This window comes from Mercurialis annua, linkage group LG8 (genome assembly GCF_937616625.2).
Source record: "Mercurialis annua linkage group LG8, ddMerAnnu1.2, whole genome shotgun sequence".
Taxonomy (NCBI): Eukaryota; Viridiplantae; Streptophyta; class Magnoliopsida; order Malpighiales; family Euphorbiaceae; genus Mercurialis; species Mercurialis annua.
The window spans coordinates 40,015,299-40,032,309 of NC_065577.1; the positions used below are offsets into that span (position 1 = coordinate 40,015,299).

Here is a 17,011-nt window from a genome sequence, read left to right on the forward strand (position 1 = left end):
TCATGAAAAGCCCCTTTTGCCATGCACCAATTGGGATTCCCATAACATTGATCCAAACGTATCTGCCTTTGCTCACCAAAAAGGAATCAAACCTCTTGAATGAATCAAATTTTTTTAGCAAATACTCAGTTCAAAAAACAATTTGAGATCCTTTGTACGAAATCTTAGTATAATTTCTGGACCTCCCAGGAAAGATAGAGATTCATACTCTACTCCTTTTCGTTTTAAAAACGACATAACCTGTAGCAGTAGAGACAAGTTTTTGACAACCACAATCAGCGAATCTGAGTAATCCTCAGTTGTGGTATCCTGCAGCGGTAAAACAATTGGATCATTACGTACAACTTGGACGTATGACCTGCCATCATGAATCGATGGTTTCTCAATAGGTTTCTGCTGTTTTGAATTGCGAAGAGGACGACTAGACGAAGGGAGTGGATCCTACGAGGCCCTAGAGGGATATCTTGCGTCGAACGCCCTGATCTTGTAATACCCGATACTGACTGAATTAAGCCTTGCACGAATAGATTTGAAATCCTCTTGTGGATTAGGTATGAAAAAATCAAATCTTTTATTCCTTACGTTTCTTTTTCGAGCTTAAGAAACTCTTCATGCGACTCTAAATTTTAGAAAGGCTTGCTGAAGGTTTATGTAATTCCAATGGTTATGGAATTTCAATTTTTCTGGACCTCTCTTTAATGAAACCAAATTGGTTCTCTGAGATAACCAAAAAAAGAACCGGAGATAATCTATTTGCTAGAGCCTTGGTGATTATCTTAAATAATCCATTGATCAAATTGATCGGTCTAAAGTCCTTAATATCTGAAGCTCCCTGAAAATTCAGTAATCAAAACCAAAAATGCAGTATTCAATCCAATTGGAAAGGAAGCAGATCTGAAACAATCATAAAAAAGGGAGAGCAAATCATTCTTAATAGTCTTCCAAGCCTTTTTGTAGAAAAAATAATTAAAGCCATCCGGGCCCGGCGCTTTATTATCATCACAACTTATAAGAGTGGTCTCCTCTTCAGAGAAAGGAACTGAAAGCAATGCAGCTTAAATATCAGAGAGCGACTTAATGGGAAGATCCTCCAAAGATAAGTTGACTATAGAATTCCTTTGAAACAAATTCTTGTAAAAAGAATGCATCCTTTGCTTAATATCTGCAAGAGAAGTGTAACGGACACCATCAATAAGAAACTCAGAAATCATATTACTCTTAGAGTGAATACAAGCTACTGTATGAAAATATTTAGTGTTTCTATCTCCGTTTAAATTCCAATTAAGCCTCGATTTTGGTACCAAAGAGACTCCAGATGCTTCGATAGATGATCAAACTCAGACCGAAGATCTCCTTGACGCGTCAGCATCACTCAAGTTGCTCAAATCGGCAGCTGCCTCTAGAGCCGATATATCTGCCTGAACCACACCCAACCTATTATCCAAATTACCAAAAACGTCATGATTCCAGACTTTTATCAATTTCCGCAGCTCCCTCAATTTTATCACCAAGTTCGTATTTGGCAGCCTAAGGGAAATAGACGACCAATAATCCATAATAAAAGAATTAAAATCCTTATGACTCCACCAAGCATTAATGGACTTAAAAGGTTTTGGACCCCAATCAGTAAGCACCTATGAACTGAAAAGAATAGGAACATGATCCGAGTACGACCTAGGCAAAGCTTTCAAAATATAATTCGACCAAGAGCAAAGAGCAGAGGAAGATAGAAAGCATATGTCAATTTTTGATCAAACAATATTATTCTGCCATGTAAAGAACCTACCTTGAAGAGTAGCTTTGATTGAGTTAGAAGCGGAAACAAAAGCTGAAAACTCAAGCATAGAAGAAGAGAAAGCAGTGCAATTTAAGCGCTCTGAAGGATCCAATATCTTATTGAAATCACCCACAAGAATACAAGCAAAATCCGAGCAAAGTTCTGGCATAATATCATCCCACAAAGAAGCCCGCTCTTTTGGACAATTGCTAGCATAAACCAAAATAAATCTGATATTCAAACCGCCCCAAATAAAATCCATACTAATCCATCTATTGGCTTTGACAATCCTAGAAGGAGAAATAAAATTCGAATTCCAAATACATAATAAACCACCCGAAGCACCAATTGAAGGAACAAAACTGTAATCGAAATCCAAATTAGGCCATAAAAATTGAATACTAAAATCATCGAACACCTCTTTTTTTTGTTTCCCCAAGTCTTAACAGCGGGAGATTATTAGCAAACACCAAAGAACGAACAAAACGCTGTTTGCGAGAAAATGACAGACCTCCTCGACAATTCCATGACACGAAGTTAAAGTTGTATGACATTAAATTAAAAAAGGATAAAAACCTGGTTAATAAGAAACAGCAGGTTGCAATTAAGCCTCCAACGAAATCCTCTGAGAAAGCAACTGGACAATTCCTTCTTCCTTCTCTGTCGAAAATAAACCCAACTCTAATCCAATGTTCCATGTGTTTCTTGCTTCTAACTCCTTCCTCTGAATTATAGCCGCTGCTGAATTCAGTTTGTTCCTATTTATGATAATACTATCCGAGAAAGATGAATCGGGGCTGCCTGTATCTGATACCGTATAACACACAAGACCAGTTTGGTCTATGAGTTTTGATTTGCGCCTCTGTTCAATAAATTCTTTGAAGGCCACTGGAGTCTGATCCAAAAAAACACAAACCTTTGTTTCTGAACCTGATGTTTGCATCCCAGCTGAAGTATCAAAATTATTGTTTAATGACTGACTCGGATGGAAGGCTGGAGATGGACCTACTGTTTTAGCATCACGTGAATGCATGGTTGCTGAAACTGTGGAAAAATCTTTAACTGAAAAGGAGTCCGTAGAGCTGCCCGAATCGTCACAAGAATCTGAAAAAGATTGGGTTTCCCATTCCGCCAAAAAAATTGGAAGATCTGATTCTTTAAATGTTAAAATAAACTCCCTTCCATCTAACATCAAGGGAATATAATCATGAATGAGCTCATTTGTAGTTGAAATCAGAATCGAACCTGTATCTAGTCTCTCTTTCGAAAGGACCATTGGATGCACCGTGATAGGGTCTCTAAATCTTTTGGAAATTTGCATGAAAAGCCCCTCTTGTCATGCACCAATTGAGATTCCCATAACATTAATCCAAACGTATCTTCCTTTGGAGGTCGAGAAATTATACTAAGATTATGTACAAAGGAGATCAAATTATTTTTTGAACTGAGTATTTTGACAACCACAATCAGCGAATCCGAGTAGTCCTCAGCTGTGGTTTCCTGCAGCGGTAAAACAATTGGATCATTACGTACTGCTTGGACATATGACATGTCATCACAAATCGATGGTTTCTCAATGGTTTCTGCTACTTTGAATTGCGAGGAGGACGACTAGACAGAGGGAGTGGATCCTGCGAGGCCCTATAGGGATATCTTGCGTCGAACGCCCTGATCTTGTAATACCCGATACTGACTGAATTAAGCCTTGCACGAATAGATTTGAAATCCTCTTGTGGATTAGGTATGAAAAAACCAAATCTTTTATTCCTTACGTTTCTTTTTTGAGCTAAAGAAACTCTTCATGCGACTCCAAACTTTAGAAAGGCTTGCTGAAGGTTTATGTAATTCCAATGGTTATGGAATTAGGGGTAGGATTTTTGGTAGGGTTTGGGGATTCTGCCTTTAGTATCTTGAGGGATTCTGTTAATTCAGCCTCGTATGTACTTCTAGCTGCTCTCTAGAATAAGTTCTTCAGTGCTTGCCCTTTATGCTCCTTTTTCCAGTTGCAATAGACGTGCCTAACACAGTTTTTGTGCTCAGCATGTGGAGTAAGGGTTGCAATGGCATTGATCAGGCCCTATTGCAATGATAATCACAATTAGCATATTAAACCCACCAACATAATACACAAAGCAGTAACATAAAAACACTAACCAATAACCTAATTTCAGCAACATAAACACACAAACTAGCAACCTAATTTCAGCAACATCAACATACTAACCATCAACTTAATTTCAGCAACATAAACACACAAACTAGCAATCTAATTTCAGCAACATCACCACATAAACCAGCAACCTAATTTCAGCAACATACTACACAAAAAACCTAATTTCAGCAACATACTACACAAACAACCTAATTTCAGCAACATATTATACGAACACAAACAACCTAATTTCACCAACATACTACAAAGCACTAACAAACTACACAGACAACATTAATAATAGTTTACCTTCTACTGGTCACTCATAAAGCTCCACCCATATACTTCTCTAAAGCCCAGCTGTTGACATAAAATGTTCAAAAACTAAGTTCAGTCATGCTCATTTTCAGTCTCCACCACTGCCCAGCAAATAGGGTACATTTGATTATTACCATCCTTTGCAACGACAGTTAGTATAGCCCCTCCTAGTTAGTCTTCAAAAGGCATCCGTCAAATCCAATTATTGGTCGGCATCCAGACAGAAATCCTTTCTTCAAGGCACTCAGGCCTACAAAAAAAACCCTTGAAAAACAGCACCCTCGCCTAGGAGAAACTCAAATCTCCCTTCTGGATCAACCCTCATCAACTCAGCCATATAAGATCTTATTGATGCGCAGTGTTCAACCACTGGCCCACAAAGAAGCTCCAGGGCGTGATCTTTTCCTCGATAATACTTCCATTTACTCACTTTAAAGTAGTACCTCTCAAGCAACTCTGCCTGTATTTTTTAGGCTGAAAGTTAAGATTTCTTCTAATCTTGCTCTTATATTCATCAGCAATCCAGAATTATGTCACTTGCCTATTCTCAACCTGTCGAGTACATGAATGGTCACTGACAAATCTTTTGATTTTAAATGTGGCATCTTTTCTGTCTGCACTTCTAAAGAAGTACCAAGGGCAGCCAACTGAGCATTTCATTCCAAGTTGATACTTGTTAGTCCTGCATGTTTTGAGATAGAAGCCATTCAATACTGCCCATCTCTGTACAACCTCTCTACACTGAGGTACACTCTCAAACCTCATGCCCAAAAACAGCTCAAAATCCTTTATATCACACTTGGAATCATATAGAACCTTCCTTTGAGTAATAGGATTTCCCTCCTCATCAAGGTCATCATCACTCCCTACTGAGTTCACATCACAGTCAGATGCTTCATAGTCACTAATATAAGGTCCTTCATCCTCGGGTGCAACATCGTTGCTATCATCAGGTGGATTACTCCTCCGTGCCCCCTCATGAAGCCTTGAACTCGTTTCTCTGAAAAGCAAGCCTCCTTTTTTCTTGTACTTAGCCATATCTCGCCTAGCCACAATGTATTCTTTATCATCCGAAAGTTCATCGTCATCAAGGCCATCGTCGGTATCACTTTCCACAACTGGAATATAGTCAGAATCACCCTCTTTCATTATTGTCAGAACGAACATTAGCATCCCCCTAAATCCCTATCCATAACCTCTAAAATGTTTACATCAACAACATTATCATCCCCAAAATCCCTATCGACAGCCTCTGTAATGTTTACATCAACACCATTAGCATCCCTATCCACAGATTCAATGGCAACTACATGGATTTCATGATCATCTGCAAGGGTTTCCTGATGAACTATAGGGGTTTCATTAGCAGTTATAGGAGTTTCATCTTTAACTACAACACTTGAACTGCCCTTTTCTTTTTTGCCCTTACCCTTTGGTCTTTCAGTGTCAACAACAAAGGGTTCAATATTTTCTAGTGTCTTTTCAACTTCAACAAACAACTTAAAAAACCCAGGCCAACCCTTTGTCCCTCTTAACAAGAACATATCAGCCACATCACGGTCATTCTCTAGAGCTCTCAAACCATAAATTATTGGGAGTCCAGGCACAACATAAGACAGTTTGAACTTAGAATACCCTAACTTCAAAATATCGATTTCAAACATAGAATACCCAATATTATCGACGCTAAATACCTAGTACATAGTTTCACCCTTAAAATACAGCTTTTCATCGCCAAAAGTAAGAAAACTCCCATTGTAGTTGTAATACACAACAAATATGGGCGAATCCATATCAGGTAGCAAATTAAGCAACAATAAGTTACCTGTTAGTACAGACCACTAATTTGAGCAAGGTTGAAGCAAATAACTCCAGAAAAACACCAGCAAAGAAGGAGGTTGAAATTAATCCCTAATTTTAGAGGTAAAACTAAGCCCTAATTATTGCGACAAAACTAAGCCCTAATTACAGCAGCGAAAGAGAAGGACCTTTCATTTTCTGATTAGGGTTAGTGTTTACGTTTTTTTTCCTGGTTAGTTTCATCGTTTTTGTGGTTGGTAAGTGTAAAATGACGAGCGAGAAAAAGAAGGGAGAAGACCTAATTGAAAGGAAATGAAGGTATTATAAATTAGGGTTACAAAACGCACCGTTTTGTTTTCAGGAAGCAATTAGGCAAACAACTTGGTTTTGCTGACTAGGAACGAATGGATAATGTAGCGGGCGCACGTTGGAACAACGTGGCAAAGACCGGTGCCACATAGGCGCATACAAGCCGGAATCCAGACCGGTGTCATTATTGCAAAAATTGGATAGTTGGTGTATATTTACGCTAAAATTAAAAGTTCGTGTCAAATACAAGAAAAACGCGAAAATTCATGATTTTTTATGCATTTAAGCCAAAAAAAATATGTCCCAAAAATTAAATGCTAACAAGATTCAACACAACAAACTAAATTTAATACTAGTTTATTTTTTTCAAATAAGCAAAGAACATAATAAAAATTCTAAAATGAAAAGTTTACAGTACAACAAATTGAGAAAGTTTCACGCACTATTTACACTCTTATAACTTTCATAGGTTGCTTCATGCATTGGATTATTGGATACACTTCAATCAAGCTGCAAAAATTCTTAAACAATAAAAAATCAAAAATTTTATATTTAAACAAATGTCAATTTATATTTGAAAAAACCAAGGATCAAACACATTGGAAGAACAAATAATCGTAAAAAAAAACTATATAAAAACAAGCCAATCACCCTTCTAGAGAAGTTTTTTGAAAAGAAAAACAAATAAAACTCTTATGTATACACACAGACAAAAGGGCATAGATAAAGTAGTTTGAATAAAATCGAAAAATTATCCTCTCCCAGTTTATAAAACCAAAAGAAATTGTAAAAAAAAGAGATAAGAGCACTATTTAAAAAAATAATATAAAAATAAATTATTATCTCTTAAAGTTTATTTTGTGATGTTTCAATACAAATAAATAGATTTATCCTAATTTTTATTAAAAAAAATTAAGAATAACATTATCTTACAACTTTAAGATAAAATGCACATTTTGATTTTTCACTACTATTTTATTCCAACTCTAATAGTACATTTATATAAGTATAAAACAAATAACTTAAATAGCAATTTGTCCTATCAACTTGTAAACTATGGTCAATTAACAAATAAATTAACTTTATGGACAAATCAGCCACGAACTTGGTGATTATGGGCAATTAACTCTATTTTGACAATTTGCCCCCTCAACTTGCAAGATAATTGTCCCTTCAATTGGCAATTTGCCCCTCTCAACTTGTAAATTAATAGACAAAATGAGATTAATTGCCCATAATCACCAAGTTCATGATTGATTTATCCACAAAGTTAATTTATTATTTAAGTGATTAAATATCATAATACTAGTGATTATTCTAGAATAATACTAAATTTAAATTTTAAAGTCGAATAAAGTTTAAATTTGACAGTATTTTGACTCGAATACACCCCTAGTTACAACTCTAGTAGACCAAAATGGATTATGAGTACTTAATTGAAAATGTCTTAAGTTGTTCATGTAGTTGATTGAACAAAAAACATACTTGAGACACTTAATTGTTTGTTTAAAAAAGTTTAGACACCAATTATGTATATTTCCACTCACTTAGCAAAAGGCACTTGTGTCTAATATACTTGTCACGCGCTTCCGTACATCTTTGACTTAATCAGTTCTAAAAATCATGACGTGGCTCAACAAACTTGGTTGTCTATATTGCGTATCTACACTCATAACTATGTGTTTATATTGGCCAAATCTCCACCATTGATGTTCTGATGTACGAAACGATGCCGTATTTCTTTTCCTCTGGTTTTCTAATTGTTTGATTTTATTATTTTAAATATTATATTAAATATTTTTCATTGATATCACATATAATTATAAAAGTAATATTAATTAAAAAATTAAACTATTAAAATAATATTCTAAACTATTAAATAAAATAAATTGTTTCTAATAAATTATTATTCTAATTATTATATAATATTTTAGAAGTTATATTAGTATTATTTTTATAGTGGTTGAGTATATTAAAGTAGAAGTTATTTTAGTAATAGATAATAATACACTGTTTATTGTTATATTTTTTTTTATATAAACAACTAATAGGTAACAAAATAAAATCGACAAGCCATGTTAGTAGCCATGTGTAAAATGCGTAAAACGACACTAGTAAACTTTAAATTCTAAAACTTGTTTTAAATTTTTCCTTCAATTGATAAAAAGTCTATTTACACCGATTTTATAAATTTAAAGGTTTATAGTGAATTAGAATTTAAAATATGAAATTTAACCAAATTTTAACAATAATACCAAAATAAGTTAACATTTTAACTAAAAATAAATCAAATCAATACTTTCAAAACTAAAAATTGTATCTTCTCTCACTTTCACTTTCTTAATTATAAGAATTTTATTTCAATCTATAAAATAATTAAACATTATTTATAAATCTATTATTGACTCATTATAGTTATTTTTATGTAATTAATTTATTGTTATTATATTTTTAAAATTAGTAAGCTCAATATAGAAGATAAAAAAAAACGCAAATGAATGAAAAGCTAAAATTAAAAGAAAAAAAAGCCATTAAATAGGTCTTAAAGCAGGAGAAATAAAACCCTAAAGACCTCTTGTAAGAACAAATCCTAACAGAATCAATCTCGACCGTCACTTCCTTAATCCAACGGTTCACAGATCACTATTGCTTGTGCTTATCACTCTCTTCTTTCATCACTTCACTCTCTTCCCTTTTTTCCCCTCTTATCAGTCTCTGTCAAGAAATTACAAACATGGCTAATAAACCCATTACCATCATCATTTGATCACAAGTTTTACAATTAATCAGAAGTTTTTTCTGTCTTTTAATCAGTTTTTTTTTTATTTTGGTTGATAAAGATTGTGTTTTTAATTCATGGGTTGCGAGTATTTTTGTATTTGATCAGAAAAAGTTACTGATTTTGAACTTAAAATACAAAACCCAGTTGATTTTTAACTGAAATTTAGCATAAAGCTGTGAGCTTTTTCTAGTTTTTTTTGGTTTAGGTTTATAAAGATTGTGTTTTAATTTATGGGCTGTGATTGTTTTTGAATTTGATCAGTTGAAATTACTGATTTTGAACTTAAAACACAAAACCCAGTTGGTTTTTAGTTAAAATTTAGCTTATAAGTGTAAGCTTTTTTTGATTTTGGTTTAGAAAGATTGTGTTTTTAATTCATGGGCTGTGAGTGTTTTTGAATTTGATCAGCAAAAGCTACTGATTTTGAACTATAAACACAAAACTCAGTTGGTTTGTAGTTAAATTTTAGCATAAAGGTGGGAGTTTTTTTAATTTTTGTTTGGATTGAGTGATGATCACAGATACATATTCAAAGATTTTACCTGAAATTTCAATGCGATCAATGCTCAAAAACGAGGATTTGAGCAAACTGATAAGAGAACAGAGGCTACAACAGGAGTTAGTAAGTGAAAGAGAGAAGGAACTTAATATTTACAGAAGTGGCTCTGCTCCACCTACAGTTGAAGGTTCTTTGAACTCCATTGGAGGGTTAAAAGCTAGTGGTAATTCTATTAAAGGTGGATTCTTGAGTGAGGAAGAGATAAGGTCGGATCCGAGTTACGTAAATTATTACTATTCCAATGTTAATTTAAATCCTAGGTTGCCCCCTCCTTTGTTGTCTAAGGAGGATTGGAGGTTTTCGCAGCGGTTACACGGAGGTGGTAGTGTTAATTCTGCTGTTGGAGATAGGAGGAAAGGAGGAGGAGGAGGTGGTGGTGGTAGAGGTGGTGAAAATGAAGGGAATAGGTCACTTTTTGCTGTGCAGCCGGGGTTTGGTGGAGGAATTGACGAGAATGGGAATGGAGACGGCGGGGGCGTTGAGTGGGGTGGAGATGGTTTGATTGGGTTGCCAGGGTTGGGCCTAGGAGGTAGGCAGAAAAGCATTGCTGAAATCTTTCAGGTGAAGAACTTGAACTTTTTGATTCTTTTTGTTAGTATGTTATGTTTTTTCTTGCGAAAGATTGTTTGCTTATGCTCGAAATGTGTAGCTAGGATGTTGTTTTTGATATTGGTTTGGGGTATTCCATATGATGGATGGATGTCTTTTTTTAGTATTTTTGGTGTGGTTGTTTAATACATTGGATGCAATGTAATAAGCGGAGGTGATATGCTATTTTAGCTTGATTGATGCTAATGGTATGTGAAATAATGGCGAGGTCTATTTTTTAATCTATAGTGATAGCTGTGGTGATAATGAAGCCTGCGAGTTTTACGTTTAGTAGGGTATGCCAAATTAGATTGGGATATGATAATCTTATTTCATTATATGAATATGTTCTGATATGCTTTTTTTGGGTAAGAATCTATAGCAATATCATTGATTTGCATATGATAATGAAAGTTAATTCATTTGGAGTTTCACTTATGAGCATCTATTAATTGCTCCATGATGGTCGATATGAATCTTTGGTTTGTTCCCTCTTGCTATTATGTATCCTTCATATTTGTTTATAATGCACGTGTCTATATCTTCCACGACTTAATGTAGGTATTTCTATTGTTTTCCTAGTGATGAACTAATGTTTCATCTTTTAGGTTCTAAATTTTAGTTTGCTTCATTTCTATCCGAGTTCCAACAGCATCTGATCTTTAACATATTAAACCATATATGCAAGCTTTTCTTTGATAGTATATTAGGTCTGTTATTGAAACTGCCTATACAGTAAAAGAATGATTATGACAAAATAGCGTCTGTTACAAGCTCTTCTAACCGAGAAGAACAAACATTTAATTTGCAGTTTTGCTTTAAACAAATGAAACTGTAATATATGCTTCCTGCTAAATTGTTTTGTTGAGAATGCAGGATGACATGGGTCATGCAAATCCCACCTCAAGGCATCCTTCACGTCCAGCTAGTCGCAATGCATTTGATGACGATGTAGATAATTCTGATGCCCAGTTTGCTCAGCTGCACAATTTAACGACAGCTGATGCTTTGCGTGCTGCGGCAAATAAACATGGTGTTTCTGTAGTTACAAATGTTGGTGCTACAGCTTCTCATTCCTATGCTTCTGCATTAGGTGCCTCTCTGTCAAGAAGCACTACACCTGATCCGCAACTTGCGGCTAGGGCTCCTAGTCCTCGCATTCCACCTATTGGAGGAGGTAGACCCAATTCTACTGATAAAAGAGATGTGAGCAGTTCACACTCATTTAAGGGTGTTTCATCAAGCTTGAATGAATCCGCTGAGCTAGCAGCTGCTTTGTCTGGATTGAATCTGTCAACTCTTGATGAAGAGAACCACCCGCATTCACACAGTCAACATAGTGCTGATGATCATCATAATCTCTTCCATTTGCAAGATGACCAGAACCATATAAAGCAACAGCCATTTTTGAATAAGTCTGTTTCATCTGCTAACTCTTATCTAAAAGGCCCCTCAACACCAACTTTCAATGGCAGAGGAGGGTCTCCTTCTAACCATCAGAATGTCGATAATATGAATTCTTCATTTGCAAACTATGGCTTGAGTGGGTATCCTATGAACCCTTCATCTCCATCTATGGTTACTAGCCAACTTGGAAGTGGGAATTTTCCACCGTTATTCGAAAATGCTGCTGCATCTGCAATGGGAGGAACTGGATTGGATTCTAGAGCGCTGGGTGCTTTAGGACCAAACCTAATGGCTGCTGCAGCAGAATTACAGAATCTCAGCAGAGTTGGAAATCAGAATGCAGGTAATGCTCTTCAGATGCCCCTGATGGACCCCTTGTATCTTCAGTATCTGAGGTCAAATGAATATGCTGCTGCACAGCTTGCAGCTCTTAGTGATCCGACAATGGATAGGGAGTATCTTGGAAATTCATACATGGATCTGCTCCAGAAAGCTTACTTAGGAGCAGTGCTTTCGCCTCAAAAATCACAATTTGGTGTACCGTATCTCGGCAAATCTGGTAGTATGAATCATAATTACTATGGTAATCCAGCATTTGGTCTTGGTATGTCCTATCCTGGAAGTCCCATAGGGGGTCCTCTTCTTCCGAATTCTCCTATTGGGTCGGGCAGTCCTGTCAGGCACGGTGAAAGAAACATGCGTTTTGCTACTGGGATGAGGAATCTGTCTGGTGGTGTCATGGGACCTTGGCATTCAGAAACTGGTAGCAACCTTGATGAAAATTTTCCTTCCTCTTTGTTGGATGAGTTCAAAAGCAATAAAACTAGATGTTTCGAACTCTCAGAAATTGCGAGTCATGTTGTTGAATTCAGGTATACACTTCATTGTTACTCTTTTGTCCTTTTTCCCTGGGGCTTCAGAAGTTTAACTCTTTTATTGTATCATGTTATTGATGAACAGTGCTGATCAATATGGGAGTCGCTTTATTCAGCAAAAACTTGAAACTGCTACTATGGACGAGAAAAACATGGTCTTCAATGAAATTATGCCCCAAGCCCTATCTTTAATGACAGATGTTTTTGGTAATTATGTGATTCAAAAGGTATTTTCACTATTTATTTCTCATTACAAAATTTTCTTATGATATGTTGAATCTTAGATAGTAGTGTTTTTCATATGCTCTAATGTGCTGCAATTCATAACTAACTCATGGATGCACAAAATATGACTGAAGCATGGTTGTTTGTCTTCAGTTTTTTGAGCATGGATCTGCCGCCCAAGTCAGAGAATTGGCTGATCAGCTAACCGGGCATGTATTGACTCTTAGCCTTCAGATGTATGGCTGCCGAGTGATCCAAAAGGTATGATTATTTGGTAACCCCTTTAAAGATACTTGCATTTGAACAAGCTTTTCCATTGATATTTGATACTATTTGCTTTCATTGTGCTATCAATTAAATTGTGTTGGAGTCACTGTCAAGTTTTTCAATAACATATAAGGGACCAATAAGGTTATTCTGTAATATGCTTACCTGGCTGATGTGAGGAATCCACTGAAAGAGGGATAGCCAGATTATCTCTGAACTTTATCTGATGAGATGGGGAAAATCATCTAAAAAGTGGTCCTCAGGAATATTAATTAAGAATCCCTTATGAAAGATTCTAAATCATCCTGCAGAATTTGGGAATTTCATGATTTCATCCTAAGTTGACAACTTTCGACTGTTACAAGTTAGATTAAAATTTCGTTAGCCAGCAAAATTTACGGGGTTTCTGTTGCACCTCTTGAATTTTGATCACCTTAATTTTGAGCTGGACCATTCCTTGTAGTATTGCCGGATATCATATCTTATGTTTTGGATTAATAAATGGAAAACCTCGGAATGGTTAGCTATGCCTCCTCCTCAGATGGATGTCAATTTCCAAACTCTTAAATGACTTGACTTGTTCAGGGTTGATAAGAAAAAAGCTAATCAAGATATCTATTTTCTTTTTAGGAAAAACATTTTTAGGAAGTATTCTCTTAAACTTTATTAAATATTTGCTATCATTTATGGATTTTTTTATAATCCAAGTTGGATTTAATGATCTTTGATCTTGATAACCAGGCCATAGAAGTGGTTGAGCTGGACCAGCAGACAAAAATGGTGGCAGAGCTTGATGGCCATATAATGCGTTGTGTGCGCGATCAGAATGGGAACCATGTCATCCAGAAGTGTATTGAATGTGTTCCTGAAGATGCGATACAGTTTATTGTTTCAACATTCTATGATCAAGTTGTGACACTTTCCACTCATCCATATGGTTGTCGAGTCATTCAGGTTTACATACCTATCTTCACTTAGTCTTTCTTAAATATTCATTTGCATTTAGATAGAAATTCATACATTTCTAAATAGTTGCACATATAAATTTTTTTTCTTTCTATGGAAGTTTTATTCGGATTTTCATTTGGTTTAATTTCTGACAGAGAGTCCTGGAACATTGCCATGATGCAACAACCCAGCATATAATGATGGATGAGATTTTGAAATCTGTTCTTATGCTGGCTCAAGATCAGTATGGAAACTATGTTGTACAGGTTTGTTGTATGATGTCCATATTTGATGCTGCTGCATAGAATTCTTATCTGGGAATTATGTATGTGATATAAGGTATACATTATTGACAGTACAATTCATAAGGTATTTCTGTCTAAGTTCGGATAGTCCAAATACATCAGCTTCATATAAAGAAAACATACACCAGTCGAGAGTGTCTAAGGAGTTCACTTTCTAAATCACTTCCCCTTTCTAAATTTCCGGCAAGAAATTCATTCCCTTTTTAGTACCATGTTGATGGTTAAATCCACCTTTTGCCATGAGAACATCTTATTACTCTTCCATTAAAGTGATGAGAGAGCGCATCATAATATTAATTACGTGTGAAACTTTACGTTTCTTGTTACATGTTGGAGCTGTTATGTTGGTGTAAAGATCAACCAATTGCATAGCAATGATCGCTTGATCTCTCTAGTTGGTCCTGTTGATGAAAAAACATACTGTAAATCAATATTTTAATGGAGAGTTGATGTGCCTGAAGAATATAGAAAGCCTGGTTTTAAGTCACCCCCTGTTTTTTCTTCTGAATGGCATGAATATTATTATTTTTTCCTACTTACTCACCAGGTAATACAATTTTCTGCCATTCTATTAGGTGAATAAGGTATGCTTGTATTTTATAGATAAGTGGCGCATTTTCATGTAAATGTAATATCAAACATATTTTTTTGTCACCCATCAGTTACTAATATATTTTACCTCGTATGAAGCTGAACACCTTCTGAGCATATTCCCTTTTGCTGTTATCCTAACTATATTGTTCTAATTGACTCTGTAATATTACAGCATGTGCTGGAACATGGTAAATCCGACGAACGGTCATCAATTATTAAGAAATTAACTGGGCAGATAGTTCAAATGAGCCAGCAGAAGTTTGCCTCCAATGTTATAGAGAAGTGCTTAACATTCGGCAGTCCTGAAGAACGCCAGGCCTTGGTGAATGAGATGCTCGGTACCACTGATGAAAATGAGCCCCTTCAGGTTTATGACCTATTTATTTGCTCCCAGCAATTTTTTAATAGGCTGATAATTACTTAAAGCTTGTTGCTTTTACGTGTTGCATTTAATTATTCAATTAGATTAAAGCAACTGCAGCTGTTTTATTGGATTCTCACAGTGCACATTCCTTTTGTTTTTCCATTAAACTATTATTTCAGTGTTGTCCTAAAACATGTTTCGGGAGTTTGATTATCTTATTTAGCGTTTCTGTTTCTTGCTGTATGCAGGCTATGATGAAAGATCAGTTTGCTAATTACGTTGTACAGAAAGTGCTGGAAACTTGTGATGACCAGCAACTTGAACTAATCCTTAATCGAATAAAGGTTCACTTAAATGCTCTGAAGAAGTATACTTACGGGAAGCATATAGTTGCACGTGTAGAGAAACTTGTCGCAGCTGGAGGTATTTTTTTCCTTGCTTAAGGAGTTGATTTTTTTTTTTACTTATATGCATTTAGAAGAATCATATACGAAGTTTTGAATGCTTGATCTCTTAGATCATTCATTGTTTGACTAGTAATATTAGATGAGCATTTTATCAGGGGGCAATTTGCAAAATAAATGAAATTAGCTTGTTTTGCATTTTGCACATGAATTTTTAACTTCGGTAATTTAAAATACGAACTATCATTTTTTTGCAATTCGAAACACTGGACAATTTTTTGGGTTAAAAATGCTGATGTGGATGCCGGAACAATGTATATTTCGGTGTCCACATCAGCATGTTTTTGTTGAAAAATTCTCTGGTGTTCCAAATTGCAAAAAATACTAGTTCGCGTTTTAGATGGCCAAAATTGGAAGTTAGTGTTAAAATTGCAAAACACGCTAAAATTCATGACTTATTTTGCAATTTAACCTTTTTTTACTGCAGCTTAATTTGATATGCTGCTTTTGTTGTTATTAGTACAGTATGTTAAATTTTTCCCTATGATTGCTGCTTAAAAGCGTATATTGTACAGTTGAACAAAAAATGCATGCAAAACTTGTAATTAAGCGGGTTGTGAAAATTGAACTTTTCCCGCTTAGATTCCTTTGTTCCTTAATCCTTTTATATAAGAGTAACAACATACGTGCATTTTTTTGTGAAAAATCTTCAAGTTTTTAGTAAGATCTTCCATTAGCTTGGGATCGGTATGTTAGTTGCTTAACTAACAAGTGGCGTTTTTCGTTTTGCAGAGAGGAGGATCAGCTTCCTTACCCTGCACACTGCTGCTTAGATGATGGCATAGGAGAAGTTGTACAGCTAACTGAAGATAGTATGAGCTCGCTCTTGTGTTTCTCGTTTTCTTGTCACATGTAACGAATAGCCCTGTCTATTTACTTGAATAGATAGGAGAGCTTAACGGAAAATAAATTGTCGGTTGTACTTAAAACTGTACATTGTAGTTTTCGAGGATATACCTAGATTCAGGCTAGCCCCGAGGCTCAGATGGTGAACATGCTGATGCCGTTGCAGAGGAGATAAATTTTACTGTACAAGTTTTAAGGGTGTAAAAAAGAAAAAAAAGGAGGTAGTAGATTTCGTGATGGTGAGTCGTGACTGTACAAATATGTTATCTAGGCATCGATGGGTTCCGTGCTTAGGAGAGTCTGCAATTTTTCGCTTGTGTGGAATCTTTTTAGTTTTTTGTTATTTAAAGAACTTTTTTCCCCTTATCATATGGTTGTGGCTTGAATGTAGTTCTTGATTGGTTTATTCGTTTTTTTCTTTTTTTCTTTTA

General features: G+C 35.4%; 1 protein-coding gene across 1 annotated transcript; it reads left to right on the forward strand.

Annotated features, from left to right (window-relative positions):
- The first annotated feature begins 8,915 nt into the window (after positions 1-8,915).
- LOC126659993 (pumilio homolog 1-like) lies at positions 8,916-16,946 on the forward strand. Its single transcript, XM_050353325.2, has 9 exons — positions 8,916-10,258; positions 11,162-12,564; positions 12,653-12,794; positions 12,946-13,053; positions 13,801-14,013; positions 14,163-14,273; positions 15,079-15,273; positions 15,519-15,693; positions 16,467-16,946. The coding sequence occupies exons 1-9, from the start codon at positions 9,650-9,652 to the stop codon at positions 16,505-16,507; spliced, it is 2,997 nt and encodes a 998-aa protein (XP_050209282.1). The 5' UTR covers positions 8,916-9,649; the 3' UTR covers positions 16,508-16,946.
- Positions 16,947-17,011: the final 65 nt, after the last annotated feature.

Bases quoted from the DNA above. Each gene is read 5' to 3' on its own strand.
- LOC126659993 (XM_050353325.2), top strand. From the start codon at position 9,650: ATGATCACAGATACATATTCAAAGATTTTACCTGAAATTTCAATGCGA. The intron at 10,259-11,161 runs GTGAAGAACTTG...TTGAGAATGCAG, and splicing joins GCATTGCTGAAATCTTTCAG to GATGACATGGGTCATGCAAA. The intron at 14,274-15,078 runs GTTTGTTGTATG...GTAATATTACAG, and splicing joins ATGGAAACTATGTTGTACAG to CATGTGCTGGAACATGGTAA.